This window comes from Antechinus flavipes, chromosome 4 (genome assembly GCF_016432865.1).
Source record: "Antechinus flavipes isolate AdamAnt ecotype Samford, QLD, Australia chromosome 4, AdamAnt_v2, whole genome shotgun sequence".
Lineage (NCBI taxonomy): Eukaryota > Metazoa > Chordata > Mammalia > Dasyuromorphia > Dasyuridae > Antechinus > Antechinus flavipes.
Genome location: NC_067401.1, coordinates 214,476,968 through 214,501,006, shown reverse-complemented (window position 1 = coordinate 214,501,006; position 24,039 = coordinate 214,476,968). Strand labels below are relative to the sequence as shown.

General features: G+C 31.5%; 1 protein-coding gene across 5 annotated transcripts in view; it reads left to right on the top strand.

Annotated features, from left to right (window-relative positions):
- Positions 1-24,039, top strand: part of LOC127561834 (cysteine-rich secretory protein 2-like) — a 45,307-nt gene that overhangs the window by 8,517 nt on the left and 12,751 nt on the right. Inside the window, exons 1-6 of one of the 5 annotated variants that reach the window (XM_051997122.1) lie at positions 749-791; positions 1,356-1,490; positions 14,688-14,755; positions 17,193-17,309; positions 19,338-19,425; positions 22,250-22,392. In XM_051997122.1, coding sequence (XP_051853082.1) covers positions 764-791; positions 1,356-1,490; positions 14,688-14,755; positions 17,193-17,309; positions 19,338-19,425; positions 22,250-22,392 — 579 coding nt within the window. In that variant the 5' untranslated portion in view covers positions 749-763. Of the gene's footprint in view, positions 1-577; positions 674-748; positions 792-1,355; positions 1,491-5,292; positions 5,586-14,687; positions 14,756-17,192; positions 17,310-19,337; positions 19,426-22,249; positions 22,393-24,039 lie in introns of those variants that run through there. The other 4 variants (XM_051997124.1, XM_051997123.1, XM_051997125.1 and 1 more) reach the window with 4 other exon arrangements.

Below are 24,039 nucleotides of genomic sequence, written 5' to 3'. Positions count from 1 at the left end.
GAGATTTGGAATCAAAAAGTGACAGTTTGAATCTTAGCTTTGCCATTTAGTAACTACACTTATCTCTCTGGGCTTGTCCTAAATAATCCCTGAGGTTCTTTTCAGCTTGTATTTTTTTTCATTCCTAGCCCACAAACAAGCCAGATCATTCTCAAACAAGTAAAAAGAGACTATCTCAGAGTAGTAAACAGCAGTATTAGAGGTAAGAAGAGGATGATCAAGGAGCAAGTTCATAAAATGTTCTTCATTGAAAAAAGTTGACATGCTTGTACCAAAAGTTGCTTGATACACCTTTAATCTCCCATCTGTTTGGCTGATTCTACAGCAGATTCAACTTTCAAAGTTTATGGGCACAAACAATATCCTTTACTATTTCATTCCATCTCATTCTATTACAGCAAATATTAAATAGCCTTATAGAATTTACAATGTGGTACTTTGTGGGGTTTTTTTTGGGGGGAGGGATGGGAAAGGAGAGTTAAAAAAAATCCAAATAATAGAAAGTAAACTAATAATTGCTAGCATTTATATAAAACTTTAAGGTTTTCAAAAACATATCATCTCATTTGTTTCTCAGGATAACCTTGTGAGAGAGGTAAATTTTATAAATGAAGAAACTGAGGAACTGAGAATTGAAATGAATTTTCCAGGATCACATAAACTCATAAGTAAGGTAAAATTTAAACTCCTATTTACTTGACTGACTTCAGGTCCAGCACTCTAACAACAGTGCCACCTACCTGCTTAAAAATATGACCAAGGCATGGAGTGCAAAAGAAGTTCTACAAAAGGTCAGGAAAGATTATTTTTGATTGCCTGGGGAATTTAGAGAAAGTCCCATAGATGATTTTGCATTTAATCTGTATTTTTAAAATGAACAGAATTAAAACAGTTGGAAATGAACAGAGTGGGTAATTCCATAGGAAGGACATTTCAGCTTCAAGGAACTGTTTTTAAAGAGAGAGATTAAGAGAGGATGCAAAAAGAAAAATCTAGATCAGGAAAACAGTGCTCAGGTCAATAGTTAATGAGTATGAAAAAGGTCATCAATTGCCTATGTAAGCAATAAGAAGATAATGGGGGTACACACAGTGTGTGGGACAGGGTCCTTCTCCATTACACAAATTCCCATACCCATCAATTTCCAAATTTTCTTCCTTCACATTTTCTCTCCATTTGCCTTCCATTCTATCTACATGGTCAAAACCTTAGTATGAGAACTTTTTTCATTACTAGACATTGTTGATAGCATTAATGAGATGGTATTATTGCTGTTTTAATATTTTGTTTATTTCTCAGCTTCCCTCTCTCCAACTCTTTTTTTTATCAATACTACCCTGATGATCAAAGTATAGACTCTTGGACTGGATTAGATGGAGATATCCAGAAGGAACCTGGAGATGTTGGACTTAATCTTCAGAGAGATATAAGGGCAGTATATAAAAATCTAGAAGATGATTTTATGGAAGTGCTTTTCCCCCATTTTACATGTAAGAAATGGAGAATTAGAGAATTTAGGAGCCGTGTCTTAGGCAGGGCCATCTTATCAAGGAAAAAATCTTAATGCCTTAAGTCAATAAAACAAAACTAAGGTAAACTAAGTAAATTATTATTAGATTTATGTGATTAAAACTAGAAGGCAAGTCTTCATGTATACATATACATATATATATACATATATATATACATATATATATATATACACATAGATATAATTGCACTAAAAAACCTAAAAGGAAAAATAAACCTTTACTATATTTGTACAATTGAAATAATAATAAATCTCTTCTTTCTGCATGTGTATATGTATATACATAAATATGATTTGGTTCCCTATATCTGCAACACTCCTCTTCCTATTACTGAACTCTGGTTTCCTTAAATTGACACTATAGGAAATCTTCCCCAATTTCTTTTAATTCTAGTGTCTTCTTTCGGTTAATGTTTAAGTATTTTCTATATAGTTTGATTTGGATATATTTGTTTGCCTGCCATTACCCTATTAGATTGTAAGCTCCTTGAGGGTAGGGACTGTCTTAAATCACTTTTCATATCCCCAGTCATTAGCAAGGTGCCTAGCACATAATAAGCACAATATTTATTAATTGATTGATTCATTGAGAGTCAGAAACAGAGAAAAGCTATGTATAACTCTATATATGTTTTATCTATTATTATACACATGTATATATAATTATATATACATATATATGTATATACAGAAAGACAGACAGGGAGAATTTAGATGTTATCTACCTATAAATATCAAAATATGCAACAAAAGAGGATGTCTAGATCCTAAAAGGAGCTGAATCTGGCCAAGTTCCTAGATTGGTATATGTGACAGGCAGAATTTAGACCCAAGTCTTCTGATTTCAAGTATAACCTGTCCATTTGTGTTATTTCACTACATTATATAGAAGTAGATTCTGCTGAATCTGTCTCAGTTCTCCTAGTTTGGGGTTCATGTCCCAAAGAACTAAATAAGACAAAAGGGAGATAAGCATTTACATCTATATTTAAGTCCAGCCACCTTCATCAAAAAATATTAACTCCAGAAATGTTTTCCCAATTTATATAAGTTGTATTCCTCACTTTTCTTAACTCTTGTGTCATGTTTATGTTCTCTAATGTCTAATTCTTTATGATCCCATTTTGGGATTTTTCTTGGCAAAGATACTGCAGTGATTTTCCATTTCCTTTTCCATTTCCTATGGTTGAGGAATTGAGGCAAATGGAGTTAAGAGACTTATTCAGGCTCACATTTCTAATAAATATCTGACACTAGATTTGAACTTATGAAGATGAGTATTCCTGATTCCATGTCCAATATTCTATCCTCTAGCTCTAGCCATTTCCACCTGTCTGTTCCTTGCTAATTTTTTTAAGTTTTATTTTGTTAACTTGCTTGTTTTTTAATGGAGACCACAGCCCAAACCAAGAATTCAAAAACTGAGATAGTAACTCACTATCAATTAAAATAATTATTAAATACCTGATTTCCCATGTGAGTGGTATTGAGCATTGTAGAAAGGGAAATCCATAACTACTGTCGCTGATGTTTATGAATTTAGTATCTAAATCAAGAAATAGATATATCTTTCTAGTTAATATTGATCAACTTCCTAAAATCCAGCCATAGACTATTGAGAATTCTCATAGACATAGATTCCTAAAATATATATATTGACCCTAGGTTAAGAATCTTTGATCTAATACAAACTTAATGCTAGTTATTCATTGCTCTTCCTGGACATCTCCTGACATCCTGTTTTCAATTTCTCTGCAGCCTATTTTCTTTTAGTTTCATGTTACATGCTATCTTTCCACATTAAAATACAGTCTCCTTAAAGGCAGGGACTGCTGCTTTTTGTGGAACTTCATGCATTAATAAGGGAGGAAAATAACAAAACAATCAATGCTGAATATTGTGGCATAATAATTACCAGCTTTGGCTCTAAAAGAGAAATATCGTAAATTATCTATTAAAGAGATGAGTGTGAGTGTGGAACACTACATAAAATATTAGACTTAGATAAGTTGGTTGAATTTACTGAAGCATAGTTTTAGAACCAAAAAGCTCTAAATTCAATCCTCTCATATTGCAGATGAGTAAACTGACTGACCCATGTTAACATAGCCAGTGTCAGACTTGAATTAAGAGGTTGGACTCAGAGACTTCTAAATTCCCTTCAATCTCTAAATCTATAATTGCTGATTTTACCATAAATCTATTTCCAGAATTATGTACTTCCAAATCTTTATTATGAGTTACCATATTTAGAAAGATAATTGTGAAGATGAAAGGAGTCAAAGTAGCTTATTGGTCCCTAGAGTACAATAAGCTATTCAAATGTGATTACAACTATCTAGAAATTTATTAATGAAGAGGAAGTCTACTATGATTTTTATGATGCTCTTATATTTCTTCACTTTTTAAGAATTTCTTCAAAATCCAAATCATAACATCATGGTTCCTAGAGCTAGTAGATAGAGACCTCAGAAATAATTTCGTTAAAACACCATAGTTTATAAACAAAGCAGTTGAAGCATCAGAGAAGGGACGCTGAGGAAATCAAATGTTAATTAAATTAAATTAAATTAATTTTCTTCATTCAATTCAAACATTATTTATCCTAGACTTAATCCCATAATGTATGTAGTATTCTACACTCACAGATCCCTATCTCTCCAAAGAAAGGAGGGATATAGATTAATCCATTTCTTCTTTAGAGCCAAATCTGATCATTATTATGCCACAACATACAATATCAATTATTTCATTGTTTTTCTTCCTCATTTATGGTTGAAACTTCATATATTTATATAGATCTATGACCTATATGTATAGACATATACACATATGTATTCATACATATACATATACACATACGCATGCATGCGTATATTTGTGTGTGTGTGTGTGTGTGTGTGTGTGTGTGTGTGTGTGTGCTGTATCTTACAACAATTCCTGGCATATATTAGGCATTTAAATGCGTGTTACCTGAGTAGCTTTATAGTATCTATATGATATAATAATTTAGCATCAGCAAATTATTAAAGGTAATGTTATATAGAAGAAAACTAGACTTGTAATCAGCAAAACTTGGATTTGATTACTACCTCAGACAAAAACCAGCTGTATAACTCAGGGAAATTGTTTAACTTCTTGCAACTCATTTTCTTCATCTGTAAAATATGAGAGGTAGACTAAACAGTCCCATCTAGGTATAAATAAATGGGACTGTGAGTGATTTGGCCAAGCAAATTTATTTACTTCTATGTGAACTATATGTGCAAAGGATAAGGCTAATATGATATTCTCAACAAAGGAATGTTGATATTTCCCACAAAAGCTAAAAAGTATATATTTTTTTCAAAAACATTTACTGTTTTTATAAAGGGGACAATATCATTTATCTGATAGTGTGCCAACCTTAGAATCAAAAGTCATGAGTTCAAATCTTAACTTTAACATAAATTGGATATATGACTATGGAGGAGTCACTTAATCATTATCTGCTCACAAAAAAACTTCCTTAGGACTTAGGTACTAAACAATTTACATTGGTAGAGACTGGAGTTACTCAGAGTTCTCCACACTGATGAAATAATAGATCCTCTTCCTATGTACCAAGATTTGCTTCTGAAATACTAGAAAAATCATATATTTCATTATGCAAGTGTAGAAATGTTCTTACAATTCTGTTCTGATGCAATAGTCATAGAAAGGTTGAGACTTATTTATGACGAAAATTAATTTATTTAAAAAAAAAAAAGAAAGAAAGAAAAGCACTTACCATGTATAATTTGAAGCACTTAAACAATGGTTGGAACCATGTCAGACAACTTGTACTGTAATTTGATAGTTTTCAGAAATGGCATGACCAATTCTGTTTCCAGGGCATGTTGACTTAAAATTAATTGCATAGCCTTGCACAACCAGAATATGCCACAACAGGAAAAGGTGTGCTTTACACATATAAATATAGGTACATATACTGTTAAGCCAAGATCCCTAACTACACTCACCTGAGGTCTTCCTGAAGATTTAACAGGTGCTCATCTTGCTCTGAAAATTATTGGTATGTGATAACCTTTTTAATCTCCATATGAAAACTTCACTATTCTCATATATTTTCTGATTACACAAGCTAGTAAAATGACAGATTAAATAAACTCTCATAATCACAAAAAAAGGAACATGTCCTTGCTAATTTATAATTAACAGAAAGATTCCATTTTTTCTTTTTAAGATAAGAATAGAAAATTTAATCTTTTCATTTCTGATGTAATATTATTTCAATAGTAATAATTTAAATTTTACTAGGAAGACCAATGTGATTAGATTCTCTGTTTGTAGTCCCTAACAATAAATTTTCTTGATCTATATCTGACAGAAAATTCAAAGGTAGCTTTTGAGTAAGTGATCTTAAAAGGGATTTGATTGAGAATATATGTGTGTAATCATATTTTCTTTTATTGTAATTTCATTGGTTACTCATCAATGATAGAGATTTTTTAAAAATGAGAAGCTGCTTATCAAACTTACCAAGCCTAAATAATAGCACTGAAGTTGATGTTTAAACTCTTAGTCCACTTTTTCTACTAAATTTTCTACTAATTTCTACTACTAATAAAAATACCAGAATTATTGTATATAAAATGTCTACATTGAACTTGAAGAATATTAAAATGAGCTGTATTGTATTCTCAAACATTTGACTTTTGTAGATATTTGGGATTCCATCCCAAATTCCATCCAAATTCAGTTCAGATTGAGAGAGAGACAGAGACAGAGATATACAGAGAGAGAAAGACAGATAGACAGACAGACATGGGGGGAAGGACAAAGAGGAAGGAAGTGAGGAGGAGAGGGGACAGGAGAGGAGAGGGGACAAAAACATACAAAAGGTATTTATTTTGTTTACCTATTAGAAGGAGGTAATTTTTATACATCAAGAACATATTATCATATTGAGTATTTTTAGAAAGCCAAATATCATGTTTTTCTCTCAAGGAAGTATTTTATTTTCATAGATTTAAATAATTCACCTTACCTTGCTTGAATACTCTTTATACTTGTGGTTTACCATCTCCCAAAGAAAAGAAGACCTAGCCCCAGGGTGATTATTAAGAGTCATATTTAGAAAATCTGATTGTGGGATTGAACTCCTGAAGGATAATCATAAAAGAATAAAATTTTAATCATGTTTCTAGACTGTTCAAGACCTCTCCACTGAAGTTATCATGAGAGAAATATAAGTTGAAGAGAAATAGAGGCCAATTTGTGAAGGTTGAGACTAAGCTACAAGCAAGGAAAAGTAATAAAAGTAAAAAGCTAGAAGGATTTTTAAATAGGATTATGAATTTTATGTTTTAATACTTTTGCTAGATTTCCCTGTCCTCACTCTTTCCAATAAAAAAAAATACATTCTTCAAAAATGAAAATAAAAACTCAATTATCCTTGGTAAAGAATTTTGGGGATATATTCTGTAAAGCTTATCAAACAACTCAAGTAAATTCATCCAAAACTTAATAAGCATCTATGAGGTGATAAACCAATGGGGGATACACACACACACACACACACACACACACATACACACACACACACACATATAATATGTGTGTATAGAGATAGAGATATGTCTCATTGGGTTATCTCATACCTTTTTAATATGCTTGGGACTGAAACTTTGAAACCATATAATAGATGACTATAGGTTAGGAAATTGTCCTTTTTGTTATTGCTATTTTTCTCACTTTCCACTTATATCATAAGGATAAAATGCTTGACCCTTAATACCAAGATAGCTAAATCAAAGAGCCTGAACAGTTTAGTCAGTGGCATATTATACTCCGTGGGAACACAGAATCAGAAGGCTTGGGCTCTCAGCCTATATTTACCTATGGGACCATGAACTTATCAATTCCCTTCCCTGGGATTCATTTTTTCATTTGTAAAATGAATAGTTTGGACCAGATGATCCATAATATCCTTACTAATTATGATATTGTGTCATTCTGTGTAATGTCTTAGGTATGATTCTCAATCAGATAGAATAATCACATATAGACCAAAAAAAAAAAAAAAAAAGGAAAAGAAAAGAAAAAACCAAAAACACTAGTGACATTATTCATCAATGTTGTTAATTCATTTCAGTCATGTCTGACATTTGTGACTTAAGTTGAGTTTTTTTTGGCAAAGATATTGGAGTGGTTTGCCACTTCCTTCTTTAACAAATTTTACACATGAGGAAGTAAAGCAAACAAAGCTAAATGACTTCCCTAAAGTCATATAGTTAATAAGTATCTGAGGTCACATTTAAATTCAGATTTTCCTGATTCCAGGTTCAGCACGGCATCCACTATGCCATCTAGCTGCCCTGAGAAAGCTGCCAGCAGAGAGCTAACTAGTATGGAAAAATAAGGACTTTATTTTAGGGACCCAAATTTAGAAGATGCTAACAGCATTTGCATTTCTTCAGCACCTAGGGGGGAAAAGAATTTAGCATCTTCATAGCAAAAATAATTGGTTAAAATAGGAAACTACCAAATGTCACCTAGATTGACTTCTTCCCTTTCCTTTTTAGCTACATGTCAATAACCCAGTATCATTGTATACTCCTCATTTTGCTCCAGTATCCACATCTCAGGGGAATTTTTGTACACTTGTCTCTTGTTAAAATTCTTGATTATTACTTTGCTATGCACTCCCATATGTATGGGAGAAAAAAAGAAGCTCACCTTTGTGGAAAAGTGTTAGACAGAAAATCCCTGAGATAAGCCTAATCTTTTGGACTTTTTTTAGAAAGTTATTCTAGATTGAATCACTATATGAAGCATTTGGTCAAATATATCACTTGTATATATTTTATAATTTTATAAATTATATTATTTATAATTATACTTACATAATTTATGTATTATGTATAATAAATATCATTTTTGTGTAATTCATTGATTTAATTGTATAAATTGCACATGATTTATATAATTATATAAAATTTATAATTTTTACTATTATTTTATAGATAAATATATTATCTGCTTTCTGTCTCTAAGTATGAGATAATAGATAGAACAGAGTTAGGAACAGATTACACTGTTATCAGGAACTCTCAAGTAAAGAAACTTCCTCTATCAATCCAGCTTTATAGTATCTCTGCAACTTATACTCTTAGGGCTATTGAGAACATTGAGAAATTAAATAACTTGCCCTGAGATCACATAACCAGTATATGTCAGAAAACCTGAATCTAGTTTCTCTTGGCTTTGGGATGTATATACTGCCTCATGAGAAATAATACATTAATGTATTTATTATTTAAAGGTTTATCAAAGACTTGATATCAACCTAAGAAGACAGATAGCATTAGTATCAATATACTCAACTTAAAGATGGGAAAGCTGGGGCTCAGAAGAATAGTGTCACTTTCAAAGAATCACATGTTTTGACCTTGAGTAAAAAATCTCAAACCCAAGTCTTCTTATTTGAAGTCTGAGGATCTCTCACTAAAACATGTTGCCAATCTCAAATATGTGAAGACTTTTAACAATTTGAGACAAAGATGTTATAGTCTTTAAAATTTTTATCTTTTAACTATAATTTTATTATTTATAATTTAAAATTCAGGAACTTCTTATATTTTAAAAATTATTTAAAATAATAACAATATTTTGAGAGCTAAATGGTAGATACACTGTAAGCCCTGGAACCAAAAAGACCCAGGTTTTAAATCCCACCTCTGAAACATATAGTCAAGATGTCCCTTAACATATCAAGGAAACTATTGGTACCATAAATAACTTTCTAAGTTTAGAAGAAATACTTAACCATGTTAGAGTAACCATAGTTAGAGTATTTGGCCTCAAATACTAGATATGTAGTCCTGTGCAAATCACTTAACCCTGTTTTCCTCAGTTTCCTTATCTGTAAAATGAGCTGGATGAAGAAGGAAATGCCAAGCCACTCCAGTATCTTTGCCAAGAAAACTCCAGATAGACTCAGACACAACTGAAAAAATAGAATAAAGATTGTAAAGTTTTTTTTTAATATATTTCAGGGATTCAGTAGTTATTAAATTATATGGGGGTGTGGGGTGTGGGTGGGTGTGTATGTATGCATGCCTTAAGTCTTTTTGGCAATGTGGTGAAGCCTCTAGACTCCTTAAAAAGTACATAGAATCACAAAGGAAACAAAAAATGGCAAAATATGTCTTTTTTTTTTTAATTTCAGGGAAGATAAATTACTTGTCCAAGATCATACAACTAAGTTTCTTAGGTGGAACTTAAATCCTGATCCTCTTAACAATACCTTCCTTTGCATGCAGTAGATACTTTTGTTCCCTTCATCTATTAGGTGACTGAATTTAGGAAAGCCATTTTCTTCCTACTAATATGCCTCCATCCAGCCTTAATTGACCAAATGCCAGAGGAACTACACAAACTAAAGTGTCGAGTCAATAAAACTAAACATCAAAAATATTTTAAAAGCCTCATTAATTAATATTTAATGAGTGCCTAGTATGTTCAATAGGAGTGTATGTGAGGAAAACTTTTTTTTTATTTTTTGTTTTTGTTTTGTTTTGTTTTTAATCAGCCAAGTTCTTCCAGGAGCAGTGGGAATTCATGAGCAGGAATTCGTCTAACTATAAATCATCAGGGTTCTTATTCTAGAATATATTCCTTTCCTTCTCGTTGTTCAATTGTTTTTCAGTCACGTCTGTTTTTCAGTCATGTCATTATCCCTTTTGGGGTTTTCTTGGCAAAGATATTGAAGTAGTTGTTTCTTTCCTTGAGAAAACTGAAGCAAGTAGAGTTAAGTGACTTGCTTAGAATCACACAGCTAGTGAGAGTCTGAAGCCAGATTTGAACTCAGGAAGTCTTTTTGACTTTAAGACTGGTTATGTAAAGACTAAACCAAGTAGTATGAAGAGCCAAAATAAGCAATAGCTAATCTAAATACTTGAGGACTTCCAAGACTAGGAACAATCAAAGATAAGCCTTGAAGGATGATTGGATAAGCAGAAAGGAGGAAGAGGACAGCATTTCCAAGGGGAGGAACATGATGAAATTATGATAACTCAACTTTTTGCCATCATTTACTTACGATGAACAGGTCATATAACTAGCCAGAGATTGCAAAATTAAGCTGGAAAATCAACTACAGCCTCTCTGTTAGCAAATGAGTGTTTTGTTATTATTATTTTTTTTTTTTACAAATTCTAGCTTGATATTATTAGCTAAAAACTACAGTGTTTACTGATTTTTACCTGACATAGATCTACCATTTATTCTTATTTTATTAAAAAGATATTTTTTTATTTAAAAAAAATGGTAGGAGTTATAAAAATCATCATTTTCCTTTATTTATTTTTTGAAATTCCATTTATTCATCCTGCTTATGTAACTAAAACATAAGATTGTAAAAACTGCTACTGAGGGCTCACTAATTTTTGTGTACAGTAATGTTTATGTTCTATAATACACTTTTAGCACCTATCAAAAGATCTTTGATAACATTAATTACAATTACTGGTGGTTACACATTAAATGGAGCACCTAGAGAATGGATAGAGTGATAGTCCTGAAGTCAGGAAGACACATCTTTGTGAGTTCAAATCTATGTTTAGACATTTGTTAGCTGTGTAACCATGGGTTAGTCATTTAATCCTGTTTGCCTCAATTCTTCTATAAAATAAGTTGAAAAAGAATTTGACAAACCATTCTAGTATCTTTGCCAGAAATAATCCAAGTAGGATTATGAAGAGTTGCACATAACTAAAATGAATAACAACAAGAAACATATTAAAATTTTTTTTTGGATTAGGCCTTACCCTAGTCAATGAAGCAAATTCAGAAAAAGAAAAGCACAAGTATTTTAATGTGACACCAAGTCAACAAGCAGTTGAAGTGAGGCCAGGAATAAAAATCTTTGATCCAAGGGCAAAAAAATGCAGATAGTACCAGTACTGTGAGAAAATGGGTTGATATCATCTTAGATTTTCAACCCTTGTATAATTACTAGTGCAGTCATCATTTCCTGCAGGCTAAATGTGCAAATACCCAAAGGTCAAGCAAAATTTAAATATTTAAGATTAAAGGTTAACTTTGCACACACAAAAGACAAAGACTAAATTGGGTCAAGATCAAGTTTTCTAGTCCAGAAACCTCTAGCATGCACAATGAAAAAATTTTCCTAGAGAGATTTCTAGGGAAAAAAGAAAAAGACTGATCAATACTATTTGGAAAATGTGGGTTATTATTCTATATTGACAGGTTAGTGTTCTATAGTGTCAGTATTTTCTATCTCTTGTACCTGACTAATCTATTATATATTAAAGATTAGACTTTAAAGGCATAAACATGTTGGTTGCCTTCATTTTTCTAATCAACATGGTGTTGCCATTCAGGAATTGAAAGCAAAGAAAAATGCAAAAACAAAGCAAAATAATTTTATTATCTTAAATTGGGAGGTCTCTTTTCACATTTCAGTCCAAGTGAATACCAGGCTAGGATTAGGATTTGTCCAAATCCTGTGCATTTTGACTTTATTTTTTGCAGGCAGATAAGGAAGAAACTTGTTTGTCTGATTATCAATTTTTTTAAATAACCATCTGTCTTGGCTACTCTCCTTGTCTAAAATTTTGGGCAATCCTAAGTAGTCTGTTCCAGACTAATATAAATTTAGAAAAAGGATCCTTACCACTAATATGTCTGAAAAAAAATCTCAGTTCCTACTGGAGTAGGAACTCCTCTCTCTGCCTCTATCTCTGTCTGTGTACGTATCTGTCTGTCTCTTTCTGCCTGCCTCTCTTTGTCTATCTTTTTGTCTGTCTCTCTAGATGTGTATTATAGTTGTTGTTTTGTATGTGTGTGCGTTTCTATTTGTCTCTGTGTGTCCATGTGTTTGTGACAGGGAAAGTGGGATTAGAATTCTCCATACTGATTTTTTAAAAAGTAGAAGGAGCATATCATAAAGAAAGAATACCAAGCTTGGATGGGCCATGAGTCTAGCTCAATGTAGTAGCAGTTTGATGCTTTCAATTATTAATACCTATGATAATTAAACTCAATTTGAACCTTTGAATCAGCTGTCCACCTTGCTTAGAATATAATCCTGATTTACCTCAATCTGTTTCCTTAAAAATTTTTCTCTAGTGATATTTCCCATAAATGCTATTCTCTTCCTCCTGATTCTACTACCTTACATTTATTTAGGATATTACATCCTACATGCTGCCATTTAAATGATAACAAAAGTGGAAAGATTACATATATATATATATATATATATTATAAAAAAGGGAAAGATTAAGGTCACCACTCACTGAAATACATATGTACATACACATATAATATTTACATAGAGTATATATATGTGTGTGTATTTTATATATGATGTGTTTTAGGATAAATAAATTAGAATATCTGGGCTTTGAGAGGTAAAGATTCTTTTTTTTTTTCTTTGCCCAGAAGCAGGCCTCCATAGTGTAAGCAGTGTTCTACCAAATGATTTTCTAGGTCTCCATTTCTATTGTTATTCTCTATTAAAATATTAGCTCCTTAAGAGACTGTGTTTCTTGCTTGATGTTTTATGCCCAAACAATTATCATGGGGCCTAATATGCATTAAATGCTTAATAATTTTTTTTAAAAATCCTCATATATATGTGTATCTTCTTTAATTACATGTCATTCCAATAGAATATAAGCTCCCTGTTAGGGTTTGGGCTTTGTTTTGTTTTTATTTTTTGTTTTGTTTTGTTTGTTTGTAATTTTATATTCTCTCCCTAGAAACTCACACAATGTCTATCATATTATAAGTATTAAATAAATACTAATTGATTATGTGACTGCCCAGCTCCAGAAATATATTTGCATTCACTATAATATATGCAAATTCATCACCCTGTGTACAAGCCTTCTTAGTAGAGAGATGCTGAGTGATCTAGTCAGAAGAATGGAATTCTGCCCTTTCTCTTACTGGGTCATACTACTTAGGACCTTAGTTTCTTTATCTATAAAAAGAGAATACATATTCCTGCTATTATTGCCCTTAAAGAATTGTCATAGCGATTGAAATGAGAAGATGGATATGAAAATGCCTTCTAACAATAACAATAGAGAGCATGTACTGTAGAGGGCCACAGATAGTGGGGGAACTCTGGGTAAGGTATAAGACCTTTCAGCCCAGAGGGAATCTGCTGACAGTGTCTAGTTTGGCTCCCTATTTCCCTATGGTGATTCTCACCCTTCCTGAGAAGTCAAGGAGGTTTTGACCATCTGTGTTCTACTTGATATTTACAGTAAGAGGCATTTACATATCTACAGCATGGTGCTTATAGTTAACACATATTTAGTGTGTGGCGATGTAATGGTTCTATAGTTGGCACATGCTCAATGTGCTGTAGTGATGTAATTATACTAAGGTATTAAGGGTGGAGAGGACTTCAAATAAATGGAATCTATATTTGATCATCCTCATGAGTCTCCTGCCTTCACCACTCCTTCACTAAGACCAAGGACTCAGATTAGTCCCAAGATCCTCCAGAGAGCTAGTCCAGACGGTATAATATACATAACATTTTTTGTTTTTTTAAATGGTTTAAAATATCCCATTTTATTCTTATTACAACTTTAGGAAATAGTGCTATTATTATCTTCAATTTATAGATGAGCAAACTGAAATAGACAGAAGTTAAATGACTTGTCCAGAGTTACACTACCAGGAAGTGTCTGAGTCTGGATTTGAATTCAGGTTTTATTCACTCCAAGCCTAGAACTCCATCAACTTCACCACTTAGCTGCCTCATAGATTCTAAAGTAAAACATACTCTCTACTATGCTTGCTATTTAGCTGAATAATTACAAAATTCTGTGGAAGTGGTAGTAATAATCATGATGATGATGATGGTTGTGACTGAAGTTAAGAGAATTGTCCAGGATCATACTACTACTAAGTGTCTGAACCTGATTTTAATTTAGTTCATGAAGAACTATTCATGAAGAATTCATGAAGAATTCAGGTCAAACATTTTTCCACAATTTGCTTGCCAATCTGCTTAAATACTAACTTTTGTGATGTTGATGATGAAGATAAGAATGAGGATGAGGATGAGGATGAGGATGATGGCAAGGGCAAAATTTTACATGTTTTCTGTTTTTTTTTTTTTTTTCAGCAATGACTTTACTACCTGGGCTGCTTTCCTTAGCTTCCATACTGCTTCTATTTTGTGGTGATGCAAAGGTATGATTATGGTTCAATAACTTCCTTCAAGCATACTCTACATTTGTCCATGCCTGGTTAAATGAACCATTTCTACATAATACAGCCTAAGCTTTCATATCTAAGCCCACTCTCAGTGTAACACTAATTAATCCATAGAGCAAGCATTCTTATGATTTTATGGATAGACACAAAATTAGATGCCAATGATTCCTTTCATTATCCCTCCATATATCTTCTTAGTTCCTTTATAATTCTACATTTATCACCTTTTCTAATGTCTTAAGTCTCTTCCTTAAAAGCTATTGTTTGAATATCTGCAGATAAAGATTATTGATTGGAGTCAGTGACAATAGTATTTATCTTGTCTTCTGTATAAATGTCTACAAACTCAAAAGTGGATTTACATCTCTATAATCACTACTCAGCAAATGCTTTTCATATAGTAAATGCTAACTGCATCATTCATTCACTTGTTATAGTATTTTTCTCACCTTTCATTTGCTCAGTTCTAGGTCTAATGGACCCAAATTAGTCTAGGGACTGAAGTAATTGCTTATCATTAACATTTAAAGAGCACTTTAAGGTTTTCAAAATGCTTTGCATATAACTGGTAACTACATTGCACAGTAGATAAAGCTCTGGGCTTGAAATCAGGAAGGCTAATCTCCACAAGTTCATATCCAGCCTTATATGCTAGTTATGAGACCCTAGGCAAGTCACTTATTCCTATTTGCCTCCATTTTCTCATCTGTAAAATGAGCTGGAGAAGGAAATGGCAAACCATTTCAGTATCTTTGCCAAGAAGATCCCAAATGGGGTCACATGTAATCAAATGATTCCATAACAAATTAATTGTGTATGTATCATTTTATTTTCATAACAATTTTAGGACACAGATGAAGGCATTATTTTTAGTCTGTAGATGAGGAAAACAAGGCAGACAGAGGTTCTTCTTTTTCTAGATTCACATTAGTATTTATATGATAACAATAGCATTTTCTAATTACTTCAATTTTGTATTCAATATATTATATTATTTTCACTATCCTATATTTAATGATTCTATGTGAATTCATTTGAGATACAGCTGGTCTTGATTAGTTTGAGTAATAAGAGACCTGAAATAATTGAGTGTATTGTAATAACTACTTGAAGTTTTATTTATATAAAAATATGATTGTTAGTTATAGACCAATAATAATATAATTAATATACTTAATAATTAAATCATTTCACAGGATGCATTATTTGTCCTAACAGGAATTTAGTTGTATATAGTAAATTATCATTGCCTTGGGAACAATGATAAGATTAAGTGATATAAGCAAATAAAGACAGTCCCAATCCCAGAATCATTTTTGTTGCTCTGTAAATAAAAAATTCCCCTATAAAATCCCATCTCCCTATATCTCTTTTATTATCCCTAGATTTTCTCCAATATTCAGAAGTCCTCCACCCTCAGTTTTTTCCCATCTCTCTTGACCTATTGATGATCTTTTATGGAATTAATTTACCTTACCTGAGACACAAATTTGGTCACTGGCCATCTATTTCATCAGTGGAGTTAGGTTAGGACAGACTGTACAGAGAAAAGGTCATACTCTATCCTAGGATAATCTCCTATCAATGCCAGAAGGACATGTTATTTATATTCACTCTTTATGATGTTAATGGTTTTAAATCACTATATCAACATAATATCTTAGAGATAGAGATCAGATCTATGAATCCATTTAAAATGGAAACAACTGTGAGTAAACTCCACCTACCAATTCAGGTGAACACCTGATCTCACCTTAGTCTTTAGAGTGTAGATGAATTGGCCAAGATCATGAAGCAAGTAAAAATGTTAGAAGCAAGGCTTGAATCCTCATAATCCTTTCCCATAAGAGAAGTTCTCCTTCCATTACCACATATTGCTTCTTTCAATAAATTCATAGTAGTTATTTTGTAATTTGCTACTTAACCTCTGCCTTTGAACTTGATAGAACCATATATTGAAAATAAGTTGCAGTACAAGCTAAGCATGCATACTATTAAGCAGAAATAGTGGAATCTCTTATCTAAAACATTCCAGTCAAGAACTCATGTGGTGAAAAATGTTAAGAATATAGTAGATATTTGTCTTTTTGAATTTATTTCAGCTAGGATTATCTGTAGCTTAGGAGTTGTTTACATGAATTAAGGATATTTCTTCTAGGTCTAGGATGGTATGATTTTCTTTTTAATCTGTTTATCCTATCCTGACTTGGAGTTAATAACATCTTTGAGGTTTAAATAGTATTTTCCTATTTTACAAGTTTTCTACAATGAAAAATAAAAGAAATATCCTGAGTTAATGACATAATAAATTAATAATTTCTTAAAATATTTTGATGATTTGGACTGGAAAGGATATTCAGGTTTGAGAATTCATCTTGGTAAAATACCTCTAATTTTTTTTCCTCATACATAGACTATAGACTTTGAATCTTTATCAACTGAAGATGAAAAAAACCAACAGGAAATAGTGGACAAGCACAATGGCCTGAGAGCACAAGCCTCCCCACCTGCCTCCAACATGCTAAAGATGGTAAGTTTCAATTCAGGGTGAGGAGAATAGAATATGGATCATGATATAATGATGATGTCTTAGTTAAAATTTAATTATATCATCAGCAATAATTATATATTTATAATTTTATTATATAATTCATAATTATATAATGGCAGTTCTTCTGTGTCATTCCAACATAAATATTAAAAAATATGTTGTGCTACAAAGCCTAGGAGCAATACAAAGTTGAAAGAAAATGCAATCCTTTCTCTTTTGAAGCTTAGGCTCTAGGAGGAGAACAACACAAACACAAATAACTGCAATAGAATATATCACAAATACATGATAAAAATCCAAATTCTTTGGATAGCCCAAAGAGGAAGTTGCTAGGAAAAAGTGGAATCATGACAGGAGTGTCATTTATATGGTAGTTTTTAGTTTTCCAAGAGGCTTTCAAGTGATTCTTACAATCCTTTGAGATAGACAAAACAGGAATTATTAACCTTTTCTCCCCTACCTACTAAATAGAAAAGGAGAAAATTTTTTGAAAGGCTATATAATCTGCCCCAGAACATGCAAGTATTAGTTACAAAACTCAAAGTCTTCTAACAACTCAATTCAACTCAATAAAATTTAAAAATTTTAAATGTATTGAAATAAAGTTGACACAGGGTGTTATGCCAAGCACACTCAGGCTTCTTCTTAGCACGCTATGAGTAGCTCATGTCACTGAAGAGCAAGAATCTGAATTGACTACAGAAAGGCTAAAGTATGAGAAGGGTAATCATTAAACCCTGCTATATTTGTCTTCTCTTGACCACTCTGTTTGTCTTAGTACCATCAAAAGAAGTCTAAGAGAGACTAGGAATTAACATTAAACAATGAGCAAGGGACTGAGATGGAACTAGAAGTTAGTCCTTCTCAGGACTGATACAGTGTTTTTGTTTTATGGTGCTTCATACACATACTTTCTCCTGTCAAAAAACAATATTACTCCTTAGTCATAAGTCCTAATAGCTAAGTATTTTCCAAACACAGGTCATTGGTGATGAGTAAGAGAATGAGCATGACTCAGTGTAACCTGTTACAAAGAAAGAAAAAAAAAAGTCAGTGAATGCCTAACTTTTGATAGGTCAATGACATATTTTTTTTTTACTCTCAAAATGTTCTAGGGCTTATGATTTCACTGATGATGAGGCTAATAGCGATGAACCTATCATTTAACAGAAAATGTTAGATGCAACTATATTGTAGAGTGGTTGAAGATCTAGAACTAGAATCAATTAGACCTGAGTTCAAAGTTAGTCTCGTACACTTACCAGCTATGAGACTATATGCTAGTCATTTATAAATCACAAGCTCTTTTTTTCTCAATTTCTTCAAGGATAAAATGGGGAGAATAATAATCCCTACTTCTCTATTTTGTTATCTCAAATGAAATAATACTCATTAATACCTTAGTTCAGTGTCAATGCCTATTTTTTTTCTTTCCCTCTTAGAAAATAGCCTAGAAATCAAAGAAATTAAGTGATTCCCTATAGTAACATATATAAATGTTGGAGACAAAAGTTTTTTTGTGCCACACTGTCTTTTCATTCTATAATTATAACTTATCTGTGTTTTGTTAGAGAAGTGAATTTGAATCTTCTAACATTTTCTAGCTATATAAATTTTAAAAATTCTATTAGGCTCTCAGAAATATTTTTAAGAAAAAATAAAATTTACTTTTGATTCATGAGATTACTATGAAGAAAATTTCTTGTAAATAGCAAAATGTCACAAATTATGTCATTGTTATTGAATATTTGATCACTACAAGAATAATTATTGAGCAAATAATATATTATTGTTATGCCTTTTTTGTATCTTGTCCCTTCAGTAAATTATAATCTCCACAATGACAGATATAATACCTAATTTAATTTTTTGTGTACTTACATAAGTGTTGAATAAAACAATTTTTCTCATTATACAGATAATTGATAAATGAAGTGCTTTAATAAAACTTTGGATTAAATTTTCAATCAAGATGTATATATATATATATATATCTTTTTATTTTAGGAATGGCTCCAAGAAGCACAAAAAACAGCTCAGATCTGGGCAGAAACATGTTCTTTTAAACACAGTGACCAAAAGGACAGAACAATTGGTAAATAAAAAATAATAATAATAAAAGGGCAATTTATGAATTGGTGACTGAATTTATTATGATGTGACACTTTGAAACATTTGTGACCTCACTGCTGTGCAAGCCTCCTTCCTGAACATCATATCTATTTATCCTCACATATTGTACTACTCTAGCTTTTTCATCGGAGGATATAGTTTTAAACCCAGTTTAAACAGTTACCTTCCTTGTGTTCTTAAGTCAATTATCAAGTTAATTTATTTGGTTTCAATGTCTTCATGTCTAAAAATAGGCAGATTTGGACCTCTCCAAGGTTTTTTGCAGCTTTAAATTTAATGTGTGTGTGTGTGTGTGTGTGTGTGTGTGTGTGTGTGTGTGATATACACAGGTATATTATATACATGTTTACTATATATTACATATTGTATATTATATATACACACATATATGCATGCATATATAGATAAATACATATATACATATATGTATTGTATATAGATGGATACATATGTGTACACATGTAAATAGTAAAACTCTACTCCCTCCTACTGAGAAGAAAAAAAAAGACTGTTAAAAATGGGTATAGTTAAGCAAAACAAATTTTTTATGTGTGTATTTGTATGTATGTATATGGATGGATACTTACATTATCTCATTCTCTTCTCTGAAATTGCTGTTGGTCATTATTATTATTCTTTTGAATTATTATTCATTCTTCTGAAATTGCTGTTGGTCATTACACTGGTTAAAATTTTTGTTTCTTTCAAATTTGTTTGTCTTTACTATATTATTTTATTTGTATAAATCCTCCATCTGCTGCTGTTCACTCCCCTCTGCATCATATATGTCTTCCTAAGCTTCTTTACAAACATGTTCTTCATCTTTCTTATACTACATTCATATTTCAATATTTTATATACCATAATTTTTTCAGTCTTTCTCCAGCTAAAAGGCAAATTTCCTATAGTACCTAGTACAGTGTTGGACAGAAATATTTATGGGTTGGTTAAATAGTATTTTAGAAAGATAGGAATAGGAATTAGACTAATTTCTTTATTATAGGAATAACAATTGATATCAGGACTTAATTGCAAATTGTACTTTCTTTACTATTTGTTTGGAGTAGTAATGGATATAATTGTATTACGGGCTCATAATACAGTCAGTATATATCAGAAGCAAAACATGAATCCTGACTCTGGGGTAATCTTTCTCTCTGCCTCTCTCCACTATGCCACACTGTCTCTATTTGAGACAAAATAGTCATTTTTAAAATCATGAACATCAAAAAAAAATAATAATAATACACCTTCCCAGAGCCAAGAATTATGCATTGCACACAGTATTTTCAGTAAATATGTACTTATTTTCTAAAATTTCAGAGTTTATTCTTTACTGGATTACTAGGAAATATACAAAGTAAATGACAAGACCCTTAATCTTAAACAACTGACAGTCTATATGGGGAAACAGAACAAATATATCTCTTTGGAAATTATACAATAATAAATACAAATAATAAAGGTTTAAAAATAAATGAATTGATTTCTTGTCATTGAAGAAAGGTTCAGTGTTTGAGACCATTATTATTTATGATTACATTTTACATGCCCAAATACTGGCTTTACACTGAATAGAAAAAGTAAAAGAATAACATAGATAATTTAGTTACATTAATATGTGACACTCATGTTAGTCTCCTTTCTCATGATAATTCATCACTTCTTTTGATTAGTTATTAAACTAGTTAACGTAAATTATGTCTCATGCTTTTTCCTACTTTTCCCTTGAGAATTAATTGATTTATTCCTATGTACAAACTTCAGCAGTTATATCTAACGGAATATCCATTAGCATATTGCGCTAAAGAACAGCAGAATAAATGAGACCAAAAAAAAAAAAAAATTAAGAAAAACATGAGTAGCTAACTTTCTCAGTGAATTTAGGAGCAAACTCAGTTCCTAATTTGTCCCAGATCATAGCCATCATCCTCAAGAATTTCAATATAGATATCAATTAATAAATATATATTAAATGTCTGCTATGTGCTAGGCACTATGGTAAGTTTTGGGGATACTAAAAAAAGAAGAAGCAAAAGACAACCCTACCCTCAGTGAGCTTACAATCTATACAAATACATACAAAGCAAGCTATATACAAGATAGATAGGAAATAATGAACAGATTAAAGGCACTAGAAGTAATAAGGGTTGAGAAGCTGTAGATGATGATATTTTATTTGGGAATGAGATAAATTGTCTCATAAAAATTATTATATAACACAAATGCAGTTCATATAATATATGCATATATCATATATTTAGCATACATATATATGTATGTTCATATGTGTATTTGTTAGAAACAAAGAGATGGAGACAAATTATAACAAAGTCAATTTAGCATCCAATCACTTAGGTTTGAATAAACATCAATGATATTAACTATACTTTTAGCAGTGTATTTAAAAAAAACATATTTACAAAGTCTTCATTGTGAGAAAAAATCACTTCTATCTATCATTATTAGTATTGTTTTTTGACAACATAATCCTACTTTTCAGTTTTCTGAAAATCTTTTCCCCCAAAATTCTTTCATATTTCTCATCATTATAAAAGCAAAATATTTCTCTCAAGATTTCAATCTCATCATCCAATTTCTGTCTATTCTTTTTAAGCCTACAATTTAAAATAAATTGTCTCTCTAGAATATCAATTAAAATTTCAATTTCTCAACATCATATTGATTCATAGATACAGGACAGATAGATACATAGATTTCTGAAAAGCTATTCAAACTGTGGTTACAAATATTATCCTCTCATGGATGGATCATTTTCTTCTTAGAGTCCGTGTGTGGTGAAAATCTCTACATGTCAACTGCTCCCACAACATGGTCAGGTGCTATCCAATCATGGTATGATGAGGTTTTACATTTTAAGTTTGAAAAAGGATCCACTTCAGGTGAAGCAGTTGGACACTATACTCAGGTAAGGAACAGAAATAATTCTGAAGATTGATTATTTCCAGTAGGTTACAATGGTACAGTGGAAAATTTCCAACTTAGAGTTAATGAGATTTAAAATTTGAGTCTCAATTCTAGCTGAACTAATTAACCTCTATAGGTATTAATTTCTTCACTTGTAAAAATTAGTGGATTAAACTAGACTTGTTTTAAGATCACTTTCAGTATAGGTCTGTTAATCTATTGGAAATCTTATTTCAAAGGATGCCACATTGAGTGGAAGATGAGTAAATGACAGCAAAGATGTTGGTTTCTTTCTCTTTTTTTTCTTTCTCTATTTTTTTGTTTTGGTTATGAAAGGAATTAGAGATTTGCAATAATGACTTGAGAGCAATAAATTTATCAAAGGAATATTCTTTAAGGATGGAAGGAATACTAAACATTTTTTGGTGAATAAAGTCAAGATGCAGTTGAAAGAGATATAAAGAGATAAAATGACTAAAATGGCAAAATACCTGAAGATATAGAAGAAGATGAAATTATATATGTATATATATCTATATATGAATATGAGATGGAGTAAACAATGAGAAAATTAGTGATGTGTCTTGAGTTAGGGTGTGAATTGTAGTCTGTGGTGGGGATGGAGAGATTAGTAATGAATGTCTAGTGCTTTTTTTTTTTTTTTTTTTTTTTTTTTTTTTTTTTTTTTTTACATATGAGTCAAGGTCTGAATAAAGGCAAGGAATGATATTGAATACAGAAAAGAAGATTTAGAGTATTTACTCTGTGGAATGTGAGAGTCAATCATGAAAAAGTTGAAGGAACACTTAGAAGCAATGGAGAGCTAGCTGAACTTGAATCACAGTTTTTCTGTATTTATTACTTCAATCAGTATAACTTTGTGACTTTTTAGTGACATTTAACAGAATTCAAGTATACACAGAAAAGCTTTTTGAGGAGTTCTATGGAAGAGGAGATAAGATAGCAAAGCAGAATTAAAGTTTCATGAAAAAAGAGCAATAGTAAGGCAAGAGGCAAAGGATTTTTTATAAGATATAAAGAAATTCTTAGATAAAAATTAATGGAATCAGAATTGATCAAATTCAGAACCAAAAAAAAAAAAGAAAGAAAGAAAGAAAGAAAAAGAAAAGAAAAGAAAGAAAAAGAAATGAACAAACAATGAACACCAACAATAAATCACCAGAACATTTTCCTAATGGCCCTTTAAAAATGAGGCATAAGGGATAGAATTAAGATGGCAGAATGAAACCAGTATTTTACCAATTATCTCAATATACCCTTTCCATAAGAAAAAAAGTGCATCAAATTAAATTCTGTGTAGAAAGTCAATTTAAAGTCACAGTGAGTCATTATTCCAGTTGAGGGAAGTGAAGGAAAACAAAGAGAATAGTCTGCAATCCTGAAGTAAGGCTTGCCTAAGAGTGCACTGAAAGACAGAAGTAGTACTAATGGTGATGGCAATATAGTTGTGGAGGTAGTGTCTACATCAGAGAGCAAACCTGTACCAGAGGACAATAAGGTGACTTAATATTTGATGAGATCAAGATCCCTGAGAAAACTTATACTAGCACTTATAGCAGAAACGAGGTACAATCTGGCAGCTCTGATGTCCATTACTTATTTCCAGTTGGCAGTTCCAGGACAAGAA